This window comes from Lissotriton vulgaris, chromosome 10 (genome assembly GCF_964263255.1).
Source record: "Lissotriton vulgaris chromosome 10, aLisVul1.2, whole genome shotgun sequence".
In the NCBI taxonomy this organism is placed as follows: domain Eukaryota; kingdom Metazoa; phylum Chordata; class Amphibia; order Caudata; family Salamandridae; genus Lissotriton; species Lissotriton vulgaris.
Window position 1 is genome coordinate 1,046,677,251 of NC_141698.1, and position 17,428 is coordinate 1,046,694,678.

Below are 17,428 nucleotides of genomic sequence, written 5' to 3' on the forward strand. Positions count from 1 at the left end.
ATTGGGCGCGATCGCTGCGCGTGAACACTGCGCGCGGGAGCTACTGTCATATATGGATAGTGGAGGGGGAGGGGCGAGGGCGGCTCAGCTGGGAGGCGGGGGGGGGGCTCCAGAGGGCGACCACAACAAACAAAATGGAGGCGGAGGGGTCAGCAGAGCAGAGCGCTTGTGGAGAAACGCGCAATACCAGCTACAGTTGCAATAGCGCTTTAAATATGCTAAAACAGTAAAGCCGCAAGCAGGGCAGACTGCAGGCAACAATTAGGAGGCAGTAAATCAAGTAAATGCGGAGCAACGATACCACAGGTCACCAGGGAAGCAGGGGAGCGACCACTCAGCTCGAGAGCGAAGCGAGTCACAGCGCGTTCAGGTAACGGAGCGCTGTTTGTAGTTAGTGGGAGGGCGGCTCAGCTGGGAGGCGGGGCGGGCTCCAGAGGGCGACCACAACAAACAAAATGGAGGCGGAGGGGTCAGCAGAGCGGAGCGCTTGTGGAGAAACGCGCAATGTGCAGTCTGCCCGCAATCTGGGCTTTTTATTCGACAATACTTTGTCCTGTAAAGCCCAGGTTAATAAAGTTTCAACGGCCTGTTTCAATAAACTACGCATGATAAGGAAGATCTTTCCCTATCTCCCCCAGTCCTCCCGCAAAACGATTGTCCAGGCACTTATCATGGCACATCTTGATTACGCCAATAGCTTATATGCAGGTGCCCCCCTATATCTTATAGACAGACTGCAAATCGTTCAGAACGCGGCAGCAAGGCTTATTGGCAACATCCCCGCTCGCAACTCGGTCAGAGGTTATCGAGATGAGCTACACTGGCTGCCTATAGCCAGACGTATTGACTTCAAAATCCTGATCCTTGCCTTCCGGGCAATCCATGGAACTGGCCCGGCCTATCTGAGCAAAAGACTCAAGATATCTTCTTCAGTGAGGCATTTGAGATCTAACAGCCTCCGTTTACTGAATGTCCCCAGATTCAGACTGGCCCGTAGTGGTGGCAGAACTTTCACCGTTATTGCAGCCAAGCTCTGGAACAGCCTTCCTCTGGACCTTAGGTTCATTGAATCGGAGCAAGTCTTTCGACGCAAACTAAAAACCTTGCTGTTTTCCAAACGTTGACAAAATAAAGGCTTCTCTGTCGGTCTTTTTGGATGGTTCTGAACCTGGCAACCTCTCCTGTGATATACATGTAATCTTAGCGCCGGGACACCCCCGTCGGAGGTAGCCGCGCGCTTTATAAGCGTCTTAAATAAATAAATAAATAAATACCAGCTACAGTTGCAATAGCGCTTTAAATATGCTAAAACAGTAAAGCGGCAAGCAGGGCAGACTGCAGGCAACAATTAGGAGGCAGTAAATCAAGTAAATGCGGAGCAACGATACCACAGGTCACCGGGGAAGCAGGGGAGCGACCACTCAGCTCGAGAGCGAAGCGAGTCACAGCGCGTTCAGGTAACGGAGCGCTGTTAGTAGTTAGTGGGAGGGCGGCTCAGCTGGGAGGCAGGGCGGGCTCCAGAGGGCGACCACAACAAACAAAATGGAGGCGGAGGGGTCAGCAGAGCGGAGCGCTTGTGGAGAAACGCGCAATACCAGCTACAGTTGCAATAGCGCTTTAAATATGCTAAAACAGTAAAGCGGCAAGCAGGGCAGACTGCAGGCAACAATTAGGAGGCAGTAAATCAAGTAAATGCGGAACAACAATACCACAGGTCACCAGGGAAGCAGGGGCGCGACCACTCAGCTCGAGAGCGAAGCAAGTCACAGCGCGTTCAGGTAACGGAGCGCTGTTTGTAGTTAGTGGGAGGGCGGCTCAGCTGGGAGGCGGGGCGGGCTCCAGAGGGCGACCACAACAAACAAAATGGAGGCGGAGGGGTCAGCAGAGCGGAGCGCTTGTGGAGAAATGCGCAATACCAGCTACAGTTGCAATAGCGCTTTAAATATGCTAAAACAGTAAAGCGGCAAGCAGGGCAGACTGCAGGTAACAATTAGGAGGCAGTAAATCAAGTAAATGCGGAGCAACGATACCACAGGTCACCAGGGAAGCAGGGGAGCGACCACTCAGCTCGAGAGCGAAGCGAGTCACAGCGCGTTCAGGTAACGGAGCGCTGTTTGTAGTTAGTGGGAGGGCGGCTCAGCTGGGAGGCGGGGCGGGCTCCAGAGGGCAGGGCGTGCCGATTGCCATGCTTCAAGAAACTCATCTGTTGCCAGATAGCTCTCCCCTCTTTGCATCCAGGTGGGCCTCCTGCAAGGTTTTATCTTCCTACTCCAACTATGCCATGGGGGTCACGATCTTGGTCAGGCGCGGAATGAGGTTTACACCTGCCGGGACGGAGGTGGATTCAGGTGGTAGATACTGCATAGTCTGGGGGAAATTGTACTCGCATACTGTGCTGTTTGCATGCTATTATGGTCCCAACACCGATGACACCTCCCCGCTTCTCACGATGTAGGGTAAGATTCAAACACTGGGCGTAGACCACGTCATCTTGGGAGGGGACTTCAATACCGCAATCACACCGGTCCTCGACAGGTCTCACCCCCAAGCCACTCACTACTCCCACACACAACGGGTTCTCTCCTCTATTATTGTCGAACACCGCTATATCGATTCCAGGAGGCACTTGCATCCTTCCCTCAAGCAGGGCACTCATTACTCTGCAGAACACTCTACATGGGCACGTTTAGACTACGTGTTCCTATCTGCTGGCCTCACTCCCTGGCTGGTCAGGGCCCTACACCTTGCCAGGACTTTCTCTGACCATTCCCCGGTACTGATATCGCTGCGCATTCCCACCGAAACCTCCCCTTACTGGAGTTGGCGCCTTAACCCCGGCTCACCTCACGGACTCTGCCTTCAGGGCGGAACTTGAACAGGACATACACGAATTCTTTGAACGAAACGTGGGGTCGGTGTCAAACCTCACTACGGTTTGGGAGGCCTTTAAAGTCACAGTAGGGGGCTGGTGTATTGCTAAAGGGGGCGGTGTCCTCAAATCACTGCGCGGTGAATTGCGTAAACTTGAACCCGAACTCCGGGACCTGGAACAGAGTAGAACTCGCGGCGCCCACGACCACGCTTCTAATGCCCTACTTAGGGAAAAGTTGAATGAATACACAGAGGCGGCAGATAGAGAGTGTAAGTTCCTCGGCAAACAGTATACCGCCCGCATCTTTGGGGAGGGAGACCGGCCCGGCAGAGCCCTGGCCTCAGCTGTCAGGACCCCTAGATATAATAGCTATGTACCACTTTGCTGGACGAACATCAAATCCCACAGCGAGATCTCACAGAACAACTCTGTATCCTCACAAATCACTATTCCACTCTCTACACATCTCATAGGTCGGCGCCTATTAATCTACATCCCTATCTTGACGACACCGCCATTGCATGGCTCGGCTCAACCCAGCAAAAATTCCTCCACCACATTCTTGAGATCGATGAAATAAAGAACGCTATCATGTCCTTGAAATCAGGCAAATCGCCCGGATCCGACGGGTTACCCATCGACTTTTACAAAGCCTACATTCATATCCTCGCCCCAATATTGCAACAAGTTTATTATTCGGCCCTTGAGGAGGGAACTCTACCGTCTTCCATGCGCGAAGCCCTTATAACATCCCTCTTGAAGCCGGGCAAGCCACCGGAGCATTGTGACTCCTACAGGCCCCTCTCGTTGCTTAACACGGACGTAAAAATCTTGGCGAATGTGCTGGCGTTGCGTCTAAACCTATTGATGGAACGCCTCGTCCTGCCAGACCAGGCAGTATTTGTCCCCAATAGAGCGACTTCTCATAATTTGCACACCCTTCAGGCTGTACTGCAGGATATTAATCCTCGCTGTGAAGCGGCAGCAGTGTTCCTCGACGCTACTAAAGCAATCGATTCCCTCGAATGGGATTACCTCTTGGCCCTTCTTGAACGAATGGGGATCCCATACAGTTACCTAGATTGGATAAAACTGCTATATAGCAACCCGTGTGCTTCAGTACTACTCAATGGCGCTAGGTCAGCTCTCTTTGACATCCACAGAGGCACCAGACAGGGTTGCCCTCTTTCCCCTGTCCTTTTTGCTATCGCCATCGAGCCACTAGCGGCTAAACTTCGTCAGCATCATAATCACCGCTCTCTAATATACCCAGAGCGCCAGCTGCTAGTAGCACTATATGCTGACGACATGACCCTATACGTACACAAACCGCAAGAGAATCTCAATCCCATTCTGCGCGAAATTACTAAATTTGGAGCCATATCGGGAATACAGATCAATTGGTCAAAGTCTGCTCTATTCCCCTTAACAGAGAAGACTGAGCGCTTTCCCCTGGACTATCCCCTGATATGGGAAACAGAGGAACTAAAGTACCTCGGCATCATTGTCTCACGAAACCGAGAGGCCCTCATTAGGGCTAACTATGGCACTGTCCTAGATAAATTGACCGATACCATTACTAGGTGGATCCATCTACCACTTTCAATGGCGGGGCGAATTTCCCTCATCAAGATGGTGGTCCTTCCCAAGCTGCTCTACCTCTTCACCAACATACCGTACAGTCCGGGATCCCACTTCTTCCGTTCCCTTAATTCCCAAATATCGCGCCTTATATGGGGTGGTAAACAGGCCAGGATTAGCCTGCAGACGCTCATGTTACCTTACCATCAAGGTGGGTTTGATGTCCCAAACTTCCAACGCTATTATGACTGTGCCCAGGGCCACTTTGTCGCTTACTGGCTTCACCTTCCCCCCTTCATGGCCCACTTAGCGGTGGAGGATGGGTATATGAGGCCCGTGCAACCGTAGGGATATTTATACACTACGCCTCGTATCACCGACCGAGACCCAACCACAGTTGATTGCACGGTTCAGGCTTGGAAGCGCCTGGCAGACCGCATGGAGATCATGTTTTTCTATTCTCCACTCATGCCCTTAGCGCATGATCCGAGACTACGTGTAGCCTGTGAGGAGATCGGACGTAGATTACTCCTTGAAATTGGCGAAGCATACGTGGGGCGATCTATACCTCCAGGGACAATTTCGGACATTGGCGCAGTTCTTTGGGGAGTTCACCCCATCCGTAATGGACACGTTCCTCTATGTACGGCTGCGCCAGAATGTTAAAGCGGTTACTCCCAACTTCCCAGACGAGCCGGCCACCCTGGCCCCCCTGCACACGCTCCTCCAATCGGACACCCCAAAACATGTGGTGTCTATGCTATACAAACATGTACAGCCAGCCCCATCGCCCCCTCCGCTCAGAGCCCGCAGCGACTGGGACGGTGACCTAGACACCCCGCTGTCGGACGCACAATGGGAGGAAAGCTGCTCTCACACTAATGCGGTGACCGGTAATGCCCGTCTCCGGCTGATTCATTTCAAATTCTTGCACCGAATCTACTTTACTCCTTCTAAGCTATTCCGGCTTGGTCTTCGCGATAACGACAAACGCCTCAGATGTAAGGGCGAGGTAGCCGACTTCTTTCACCTGGCATGGACGTGTCCTGCTGTAGCAGAATATTGGCATGCAGTTTTCAGAGCGTTATCTGCCATGGTCGGGACGGATGTGGATACCTGCCCCAGGGTTGCCCTGTTGGGCCATAATACCCCAGCGCTGAAGTCACACAGGAAATTATTTGCACTGGGCCTCTTATTGGCTAAACGCCATGTGGCATGCAAATGGGGTAGGGGCTGCGCGCCTAAATTTAAGCTTTGGCTCAATACCATGGTTACCTGGCAAGAACACCTTCACAAATATGCCGACCTCTTACCACACAAGTCACGTCCGAAAGATCTCTGGGGACCCCTCACTGCCTATCTCCTCCGTGAGCAGGGTGGGAACTCTTCGGACGCATGAAATTACACTGTAATTCTCTAAACCCACCCCCTCTCCCTCACCCTTCCCCTCTCTCTCCCCCCCCCCCTCTCTTCCCCCCCCCTGGGTATCATCCTACATACAGGTGTGCATGCGCACTACGCCCTATGGCGACTCACCTGCTCTATGAACTAATAGACGCCCTAACTGCATATCTGCCAGCTTCTGTTGCCCGGCTTTAGGCTGCTCTACGATTTGCTCCTAATACCAGACTGCTTCCTTACTTAACTTGCATGCTATGCGTATCACTTCCCCAATGGCCCTCGCACTTTTATTTTGCTCACAGATTTGTTTTCGAATGTCCCCATCTCCCCCTCCTCACCCCCCCCCCCCTCTGCCCTCCCCCTCCCAGTTCAAACAGGCTTATTAAACGGGTGCGGAGCAACACTAACCCTACCGATGGTTGATCCACCTACTACTTATGGTTCCTCACCTCAAGGTTCTTTAATCCACATACACTGTATGGTGGTATATCATGGGAGGGGGCAGTTTTGCTTGGTTCTTTGCAGTTGGTTTAAAAAAATGATAAAAGAAACCTCAAAGGTATACTGCTTGTACACATATTGCTTCCTTACTGTAATTATATTGCACATGTCATCTGACTATACCTTTTTATATCGTGGCGGCCCTGCGGGGTTGTATGCGGCATGCTGTGTCTAATCTCTGACTAGCCTTTGTGATGTTGAGCCCACCCTGGGTTACTTCCATTATTGCTGCCGGCCTGTCTCCGCAGGTTGTAGGCGTGAAGCTGTGTACTAACCTTCCCTTTGTCATCAATAAAGGTTTCAAATAAAAAAAAGTGTGCTGCCACCACCGCTAGGTACTTGGTAAACACTTGTGGTGCTGTTGTGACTCCAAATGGGAGTACTTTGAATTGATAATGCTGATCGTCTATTACAAATCTGAGATACTTCCGGTGAGTGGTGTGAATGGGAATGTGGAAATAGGCGTCCTTGAGATCTAGTGTAGCATGGAAGTCGTTTTGTGAAAGAAGAGGAAGGACCTGCTGGAGTGTGACCATGTGGATGTGGTCTGATTGTATGTATAGGTTTAGGGGTCTGAGGTCTAGAATAGGCATTTGAGAGCCGTCCTTTGGGATAAGAAAGTACAGGGAGTAAACTCCCTTGTTTTGTTGGTGCAGGGGAATTGGTTCTATTGCATTTTTTTTGTAAGAGGGATATTCCTCCTGCTTTAGTAGTAACAAATGTTCTTGTGACATTGGATGCTGTTTGGGTGGTATGTTTGGGGGGGTAGATGTTAGTTCGAAACAGTAACCCGATTGAATTATTTGTCGCACCCACCTGTCTGCTGTTGGTCCAGACAGGAAGGAATTGTTGCAGTCTACCCCCTACTGGAGTGGAATGGTGTGGGGTAAGTGGAGGGAAGTCATTGGGTAGGGGTGGAGGCAGAGCGGGAGTTGTTAGTTTTGCCTCTGCCTTTGTTATTGTTACCCCTGTAACCACCTCTTTGGCAGCCTCTAGTGAAGGTGGATTGGGTAGGGGTTTTGTAAGAAGAGATGGGGCTATCTGAGGAGTAGCCTCTGGTGGTGCTTCTGTATGATGAGCGACAAAAGGAGCGTCTGGGAGCTTGTGATTGCAAGGTTCCCATAGATTTAGTTGTTGGTATCCTTTTTCATATTCTCAAGGGATACGTCAACATTAGGGCCAAATAGGTGTTGTTCATGAATGGTTGATGGAGGATGGAACTTTGGACTTCAGGTTTGAAAACTGAAATGCGTAGCCAGGCATGCCTACTCAAAAAGCCACTGGTGTTAATTGCCCTTGAAGCAGTATCTGCCGCATCTAGGGCACAACGGATGGAGGTATTGGTGATAGTTTTACCTTCTTGTAGGAGTTCATTGGCCCTATTGTTATATTTGTCTGGGAGATGCTGCAGTATGGATTCCGAAAAGGGGGTGGTGATGAACAGAGTGTCTGAATTAAGCAGACCACTCTTACCCAGTCCAAAGATCAGGGCTTGATCCATCACCGTTTTTTAGCTCACTGCACCATCCCAGCTCAGAACCTGGCTACATGCAAATTAGTCTGTTCCTGTCCCTGTGCATGATGGGAACAGGGCAAACCAAAATACCAAGCCAATTCTTATACTGGGAAGGAAACAAGCTTCCGGGGACCGGTTTCTGGCAATTCAGCCGTCGTCGGCCGGGCTTGCTTGAATCCTGATGGTGCAATGAGCAAGGGACTCACATCTGAGTATACCCTTCCACGCTTATGGTGGACAAAATGATTCAGAAAAGGGGGTGGTGATGATCACCACCCCCTTTTCTGAATCGCTTTTGGCCACTATAGGTGTGGCAGGGTATACTCAGACATGAGTCCCTTGCTCACTGCACCATCAGGATTCAAGCAAGCCGGGCCGACGACGGCTGAAATGCCAGAAACCGGTCCCCGGAAGCTTGTCTCCTTTCTGGTGAAGAATTGGCTTGGTAGTTTAGTCTGCCCTGTTCCCATGATGCACTGGGCCAGGGACAGACTAATTTGCATATAGCCAGGTTCTGAGCTGGGATGGTGCAGTGAGCTAAATAACGGTGATGGATCAAGCCCTGATCTTTGGACTGGGTAAGAGTGGTCTGCTTAATTCAGACACTCTGTTCATCACCACCCCCTTTTCTGAATCGCAGTATGGATTACAGCTCATCATAATGTGCCCTGTCGTACCTTGCTAACAGTGCTTAAGTATTAGCGATGCGCCATATGTTTGCTGCCTGTGACGCCGTTCGTTTGCCAGAGGAGACAAGGAGTTTAGACTCCTTATCTGGTGGGGGGCCTCGCCTGATGTTTGGGAATTGGCAGTTTTTCGCACATTGGAGACTACAAGGGAGTCTAACGGTGCGGGGCCTTTAATGTAGACTGGATCTGAAGGGGCAGCTTTATACTTTTTCTCGATTCTGGGATTGATGACTCAAGCCCTGACTGGATCTTTAAATAAAAAACAATTTTCTATGCACACACAATTCGATTTAACATAGGGTAATACAAATAAATTATTGTCCACTTCTTCTTGTGTGAGCAATTCTTTCTTTATTGCTCGAACTACACCGCGCCAGCCGACACGTGTTTCGTCAGAGTATGGGCCGAACTCCATTGCAGATAGACGCCGGATTCGCGGCGAGGCGGAACCTAAGGTCCAGGCACATTCGGATGGATTTTTATTGTTAGGTACGAAGGATAACCGGATTCTCGGCGAGTATCGCATTTAAGTGTGACAGCCATTGCAGTAATTAGTCCTTCACACAAAAGGAAGGTTCCTGTTCCGCAAAGCTAATTCATGCGGCGCTTGAAACATGATTTGAGTTCGTTAGACAGACACAAGTGGGAAATTCATGCTACACAGTGCATCCAGATACCCTTACTGGGTTGGAATTATCACCGGTTAAGTGGAATTACAACCACGCCTAAATTAGAAGCAAGCCCTGAAGAGTCAGAGCGACCCATACTCTGACGAAACACGTGTCGGCTGGCGCGGAGTAGTTCGAGCAATAAAGAAATAATTGCTCACACAAGAAGAAGTGGACAATAATTTATTTTGTGTTTTGACCTAACTAACATCTGTATTACCCTATGTTAAATCGAATTATGTGTGTGCATAGAAAATTGATTTTGAAGTACAGGTGTTGTGTAGCAACATCTTTTGAGGGGTTAGGAAGGTCTCCCCTTTTCTGTAGCACCACCAACCGAAACTAATAAGCCCAACAGGCATCAACCAGGAACATAGCGGAGCGCAAATAGTCCCTGTGAATAAAAAGCCTTGCCCCTTTGTCAGTACTGGATCTTTAAATACATCTGGTGCATGCTTAATGACCCCCTTAAGCATGGGTAGAATTGAGGTGGACTTTTATTTGGTGTCAAAAGTGTCCATGAGAAAATCTTCCTCCAGGGGGTCTGTATGTAGGTCAACCCCATGGTATTGGGCAGCTCTAGGGACAAGTTGGTTAAAGCCAATAGTGTCCTAGTGTCCTCTGGTGGTGGGGAAGGCCTGGAGGGGTTTAGGTCATCCTGTGGAACGTTAGGGATGTCTGAGGTGCTATAATCATCCCAGGGGTCAGGGGAGTCAGGAAGGACTAGAGTTCCCTAGTGAATCATTGTCCCCACCTCACCCTGTATCATTCGAGTTGTCTAAGAAAAGAGCGTTCCCTTGAGACAGAGCTAAGCATAGGTTAAGAATACTAGACCTTACAATGTCAAAAGTACATACAACAAAAACATATGGAAGTTAAAAATTCATTTATTTTGAATAAATTAAAAAACACAATAGGGAAAAACGAATCTAGATCCCTAGTCATAAAACACAATAAAACAATACACTCAATAATGACCTGCACTATTGAGAACAGACAGAATGGGTACAACATAAAATTGTTGGTTACAACTTGTATATTCCTGCTCCGTAGTAAAGACACCAGTGTTGTACTGCTACGACATCGGTATATCAAATCTGGTGTTGGAGACTTGAATTATACGGTATGTTGCATCTCGATAGAGGCACTGCTTGAGAAGTCAGTAGCAAAGGCTACAAATTGTGGTCCAAATGAATAAAAATTACTCTACTGAGACTAACCCAAGAATGTGGGAAGGATGGTCGGAAAAGGAGGCGTGGGGAGACCAGGTTCCATACAACATAGGCATAGGTTCAAGTAATGTAAAAAGTTCTCTTGTATTGAGAATGGAAGGATCTCCTTGCCATGATAAACATATTCTTGAAATCTCTATCATGTGTTGCTTCTTCTACAAAAAGTGTCATTCTACCTCTTCTTTTTAAGGTGCACAAACATTTCAGTTTGTCAAATTTACTTAAGGTGCCATGCCTATACAGAATACAAATAAAATCACTTTCCCAGCAGTAGCTATGAAATGGAAAAATAACAAGATATTGGGGACACAGATCCGAGTTAATAGAAGGTTGTGTCTTTAAATATGCATTCTACACTGACTTACCGTTCTGTAGTTCAAGATAAACTGCCAGCAGAATAGCCTCAGGTGGAATTTCTTTGGGGTGAATCATGGAAGCAGCCTGAAAAATCCATTAACTGACATTAGCAAAAATACATACACACAGTCTCAAAATGTAGCCAATTTGCAGCTGGAGAAATGCAAATACGGAGATGTGAAAAATTACAATGGCATGTGACAGTTCGATACCTGGGTTAGAATACCTGAAAAGGCTGACACAAACTTTCATACTACTAAGTGGAAACCATGAAAATCAAAGTGTGATTAGCTTGCCAATCAACACTGCATCTAGAAATAGTTCAGTTTGAAGTCTGTACTACATATTGCCATAATTATTACTTGTATTTACTTCTAAAGAGGGTGTTTTGAAATGGCATCCATGAATCTCAGTTTACATGAATTTAATTTGACCAAAAGATTATCTCCAAATAAAATTAAACAAATGATTTGTGGAAAGATACACAGAGGTGCCAGTCCATAATGCCATAAGTTTTTAAACAAGTACACATATTTAGAATCCAGGACATACGTAGCAGGTGCAGATTGATGTCCTCAATTGTAGAATAGTGCAGCTATTAGCTTGAGGACAGTTTATCACAAATAACGCAAATTGTATATCAATCCTAATATCAAACTGATTTTTAAAAAAAATCTTTTTTTTAGCAAAGTAAGTAAGAACAAATACAGTGATTCCGATACAGTTATAAGTTCCGCATTCTGTTATTCTCACATATTAGCAGTAGTGGTTCGTTAATCAGACATTTTCATTTTATATATTCCAACTGTTCTCATATTAAACGCCCCCCACCCCTGCCCTCCCTCCCCCGGCACTCACATTTAGTCACATTAGTCATTTGTGGTACATGACCCCGCCTAGCATGGCTGATTCACAGTTATTATCTCTTCACAGACCTATCGAGGACTACATACAGTATGGTGTACATATGGTCTCCATTCTTTGCACCTAGATCTATTCTCTCCCACCGGAACGTGGGTTGGCGCCAACCATAGGGAAAGCTCCACATACTCCGAGCATAGCACTCTATATCCTAACCATCAGTAGATGATGAATTAGATGCTGTGTCTCCACCTGCCTCAAAGGCCCCAAGTGTAGCATTCCAATCTAGGGACGTTAGGGTCTTCCTGAGTCCCCTACGCTCTTCGCGCTGCAATGTCTCACCCTCTGCCTTCCCCCATCGCACCACCTCTGCCCTCCACACCTCTGGGTCTGGTGGCCTAGCCGACTTTCATCGCATTGTTATCGTACGTTTGGAAAGTAGCAGAGCTAGATCAGTAAAACGTGTAGCTTCGCTTTTTTTACGTTCCACAGGCCTCAGCCCTAGTATGGCATACTCTATAGTGGCGTATGGTTTGGAAGGAGCCAATTTAAGTAAAGCCTCATGGACCGTCTTCCAATAGTACCCCAGTTTCGGGCAATTCCATATCTTATGTAATAGTCGCGCATCATCCGCGCCGCATCGGGGGCATGTGTCAGCTGTGTTGGGGAACATTGCATGTAATCGGTGGGGGGTTAGGTATGCCCTATGCAGAATCATAAGTTGAATGAATTAAAATTTCGGGTTCCTTGACACTTTCTTCGGGAATTTGAGGATTCTCTCCCATTCTTTGTCCCTGACTGTTATCCCTATATCGCCTTCCCATTTGTCTCGCAAAGGCTGTAGCGAGGTTGCCCTCCCCGCTCTTATACCATTCGTTATCCATTTCGTCAGGTGACTGCCCGATCCCATGAGGTACTGCATTGTGAGCAGAAGGTTCGTGGGTGGTTCTTCCCCGTTCGGCGTCCATGTCTTTGCTATATAACGATGCACATCGGGGTGTAAGAGAAACATTCCTCCCGGGGTATGATGCGTGTCACAAAAGTCCTCAAAAGACATTACCCGGCCATCTGCAAACAGATCCCCCACCTGTGTCACTCCCGCTTCGTGCCATGTAGTGAGTATCTGGTTCGACATCAGTCTCGTCCCCAACGGGATTCCTAGTAGTGGTATTGTGGGGGCATAGGAGGACGCAGGGGTCGTGTATTTCACCGCCCTCCTCCAGTAGTTAATCGCGAGTCGAAGCAGGGGAGGAGTCTACTTAGAAACCTCCGCCCTTGGTAGTAACAGGGTGTGGATGTTCCCCCTTGTCCAGTCCGCCTCTGACATGCCAATTTCATGCAAGTTGCGTCCTGCCAGCCAGTAGGCCAGCCACTGCAGTTGACAGGCATAGCTGTATGCCTGCAAGTCCAGGACCCCCATGCCGCCCACTGCAGTGGTAAGTTGCAGTTTAGTCAGGCTAATGCGTCTTCGTCCCGTTCCCCACACTAGTTCCGTCAGTATTGTATTCAACATCTTGAACATGGTAGTAGGGACCATGAAGGGCAGGCTCGTAAAATAGTAAATAAGACGGGGTAGTACTACCATCTTAGAGATAGCAACTCTGCCCGCCACCGACAATGGCAACGCGGTCCAGAATTGTACCTGCAATTTCAGCGTTGCGGACGCCCTTCCCAGATTGCCATCAATCATATCCTTCGCCCCTCTGTATATCTGTATCCCCAGGTACCGGAAGGTTGTCTCCGCCACCTGAAAAGTGTGTGGTGCGAAGGACTGCGGGGTAGTCGCTCCAGTAGCGTTGAAGCAGAACCCATAGGACTTAGGCTCGCTAATGGCGAGGCCCGACAATGCTCGGAAGTCCTCAAAGATTTTGGGGATAGGATCCAGCTCACCCCTCAGATCCCGCAAGTATAGAATAATATCGTCTGCATATGCCGGCACCACATGGACTGTTTCGGCTCTCTTTATGCCCCTATGGAGTGCCGAACTTCGAAGTTTACAGAGCAATGGCTCTAGTGCCAGTATAAACAATAGCGGGCATCCTTGTCTGGTTTCCTTCGCTATGTCCAGCTGTGCCGAGATGCATCTATTCGTGCGGACCCGTGCTGTCGGGTGGGTATACAACAACTTGACCCTGGCAACATACTCGGGCTGTATCCCAAACTTCCCGAACGTTGCAAACATGAAGTCCCATCTGAGGTAGTCAAATGCCTGCTTCAGGTCTAGAGAAACACAGCCCTCCGTTCCCTCAGGCGCTTGTTCGCATAGCATGAGTTGGCTGAGCCTCCGCAGGTTCATGGCCGTACTCCTGCCAGGTACGAATCCGCACTGGTCGGGGCGTATTAGTTGCGGGATGTACTGAGCCAGACTCGTCGCGAGGATCTTACTCAGTATTTTATAATCTGTATTTAGTAAGGACAGAGGCCTGTAGTTAGCTAAGTGCAATCCGTCACTCCCCGGCTTCAGGAGTGACACTATCGGTGCCTGCAAGGACGACTGTGGTAGTTCCTGTTTTTGCAGCGCTTCTTGGTATACTACATGTAGGCGTGGGGCAAGTAGGTCGATATAGGCCCCGTAGAACTCGGCTGGGAGGCCTTCTGTCCCAGGGGTTTTATTCCGTGGGAGAATGCGTATGGCCTGTCGTATCTCCGCACCCGTAAAAAGGCGTGTCAGGTCCTCCCCCTGATGGTCCTCAAGCCGTGGCAAGTCGAGCCCCGCCATAAACTCCTCGAACGCCGTTTCTGAGAGTTGTCGGTGTGGGCCGTACAGTGTCTCATAGTAGTCCCTGAAGGCAGTATTAATGTCTATTTGTGTCGTGGCTGGCGACCCCCCTTGGTCAGTAACCTCTAGTATGGGCATGTGTGCTGGAACATCTCGCACTATACGGGCCAGCAAGGGCCCCGATCTTTCTGCTTGTGCGTGCTGTCTGCATGTGTATTCCCTATAATCCAGCACACGTTCCTCTAGGAGCTCAGCGTGTTGTATGTGCGCCTCCTGCAGCGGCGTGAATGGCAAGTTCGTACCTGCAGCTTCACTTTCCAGCATGGCCAGGCGGCCCTCCACCTCCCGGAGTCTGTCTAATACATTAAGTCTCATGTCCACCCGTGTGCTCATCACCTCCCCTCTGATGGACACCTTAAAGGCGTCCCACTCCACCAGCCGGGAGCTAGCCGTACCAGTGTTTATGCTGAAGTAATTTGTGATTGCGTCTGCAAGTGATGCCCTAAAAACAGTGTCTTCCAGTAAGTCAGTGGTGAGGCGCCACGTCGGTATAGGCGTTGGGACCCTACCCCACTGCAGTGTGACTTCCACTGGGTTATGGTCAGTGAGGGTCTTACCCATATGTTCCGCTATGGTAACCGCCTCCAGCAATGGTTTGGCACAGAAGACGCGGTCTATTCTGGTGTGCAGCATATGGGGCGGGGAGTAGAAAGTAGATTCTCTATTCAACAAGTGTTTGCATCGCCATGCGTTGGTTAAATCCCACCCTTCTGCCCACTGCGCGAGTGCGTCAGCCTGTCTCCTACTTTCGGTGGCCTGTAGAGGTGGGTGTGATCTGTCTAGTGATATATCCAAAACTGCATTAAAATCCCCACCTATAAGCCACCGATATTCTGCCCAGTCTGCCAACACTCCACTTATGGTAGTTAAGAAATCCGACTGACCTGAGTTCGGCGCATACTCACTGCCAATCACAACAGGGGAACCATCTAACAACCCATGGATGAATACGTATCTACCCTCTGTGTCCAGGCTCTTTTCCACCAGCTTAAAGGGTACTGAGTTCCTGAGCCATATAGCCACCCCTCTCGAGAACACAGAATAAGAGGTAGCAAACAACTGTCCCTTCCATTTTTTGAGCAGTTTTACATTCTCTGCACTGTTCAGATGAGTTTCCTGGAGCCAAGCTATCATGACATTCCTCCGGTTAAGTTGTGCCAAAAGTCTATGTCTCTTGTGGATGGACCCCATACTCAGTACGTTCCAGGTGCATATTTTGTAGGTGTTAAGAGTCCCCATTTCTGTCCGTGGTAGGTGTGTTCATCAGGCTTCGTGCCAGGAAGGTCATGTGCAGGTTATTCAGTGACCCAAGTGCCATCAAAACGTGTAACCCCCTAACTTTGAGGTCATCAAGTGAAAAAACCCGAGGTCCGAACATTATTGCCCAACGTGTGCAAAAGTTAAACCGGAACATGTCTATGATTTGGAGGAGGGGGGGGGGGGGGGGGGGGAGGGGGGAAGAGTGGTATCCACGTACACCTGCCCGGGACCTGTTGGTGGTACTACAGTGTGCCCTAAGCTAGTGTGTCCCGATTCCTTGACAACCCAGTCTCGCCCCTGCGTAAATCTCATACATTACCGACTGGAGTCTTCTAACGTCACAATCAGAAGTCGTTTGCCACTTGGGCCGTGATTTTTGGAAAGAGCTGCAGGCTATCAGCAGAGCCCAACACCTCCGTGTGCGTGCCCGAGTTGCTGCCCATGTCCGATTTGCCTCTTGCGTCGTGTGCAGCCAGTGCAGACTTCGTCAGCTGGACTACATTGGTTTTCTTCCCAGATCGGGCTGACGTTGTCCCTCCACTCGCTGTGGACTCCTTTGTGCGATCTTCGCCCGTGGCAGTCCGAAGGAGTTCCCCCTGGCGCGAAGGCCCTCCACCGTGGCCCTCTTCAAACAGGTCTTGTGTATTCAGCGGTGTCAGAGCCACTTCCATCCACTCCGCCGCCTCCTCAGGTGTATCAAAGAAATGCGATTTGTTTTCGTGTATTATTTTGAGGCGGGCCGGAAACAGTAGGGCATATTTCAAGTTTCTATCCCGCAGTTTGCGCTTTACCCCCAGAAATGTCGACCTGGCTCTCTGCACCGCCGGCGTGAAGTCTGGGTATACTGAGATGGTCTTATCTTCATACCTTAGCGGTGCTTTTTCTCTCGCCACTCTCAGCACTGAGTCTCTGTCCTTGTAGTGTAGGAGGCGTGCTATCAATGGTCGTGGCGGCGCACCCGGCCTAGGCGGCTTTGCTGGCATTCTGTGCGCCCTCTTCACACTGTACAGCGGGGTTAGGTCCTGCGGACCCACAATCTTCTTCAGCCAGTCCTCGACGAACTGCGTGGGGTTCCTCCCTTCACTTCGCTCCGGTATTCCCAAAATTCTCACGTTGATGCGGCGGGCCCACCCTTCCTTATCGTCCATCTTGTCCTAGAGCAGTTTAATCTGTTTCTCCATGTTCTCAATTTTTGTGGAGTGGTTCGTCTGCTGCAGTATCAGGTCGTCAAGCGCGATCTTATGTTCCGAGACCTTTTCGGCTAGAATGTTATCTGCCCTCAGGAGCGACAAGCCAGTCGCCATGTTGTCCATACGTAGCTCTAGTGCCTCCCTTGAGGCCTTTATTTCGTGCAATATGAGGTCCAGCTTAGCGTCTTGTGTGCACTTGCCCGTCGGCGGTATGATCTCCATATTGTAGGAGGCCAGCAGGTCCTCTGATCCAGTGGATTGAATGTCCGCATTTGTGCCCTGATCTTGCACCTTGGCCCTGTTTTTTCCCATGGCTCTCGTCTGCAGGATGGCTGTGGCAGAATCCCACTTGCTCACCTGATGCAGTAGGTATTGCGTGTCTTCGGTTACCGTTCACTTTTTAGCCACAGCCTCTCCCACAGGTACTCATATCTGCGAGGGGGTAGGTGCACCGCAACTCTAGGAGCACGTCCAGTCCAACTGCCAGGCCCCGTTAGTCCTACAATCCGGCGCTCGCTGTG

The 17,428-nt window shown here is 49.6% G+C and overlaps 1 protein-coding gene across 4 annotated transcripts in view; it reads right to left on the bottom strand.

Moving 5' to 3' along the window:
* CNOT10 (CCR4-NOT transcription complex subunit 10) overlaps positions 1-17,428 on the bottom strand; it is a 550,184-nt gene that overhangs the window by 34,626 nt on the left and 498,130 nt on the right. For all 4 annotated transcript variants that reach the window (XM_086942099.1, XM_086942101.1, XM_086942102.1 and 1 more), the window contains one exon: positions 10,826-10,901. In XM_086942099.1, coding sequence (XP_086798225.1) covers positions 10,826-10,901 — 76 coding nt within the window. The remainder of the gene's footprint in view (positions 1-10,825; positions 10,902-17,428) is intronic.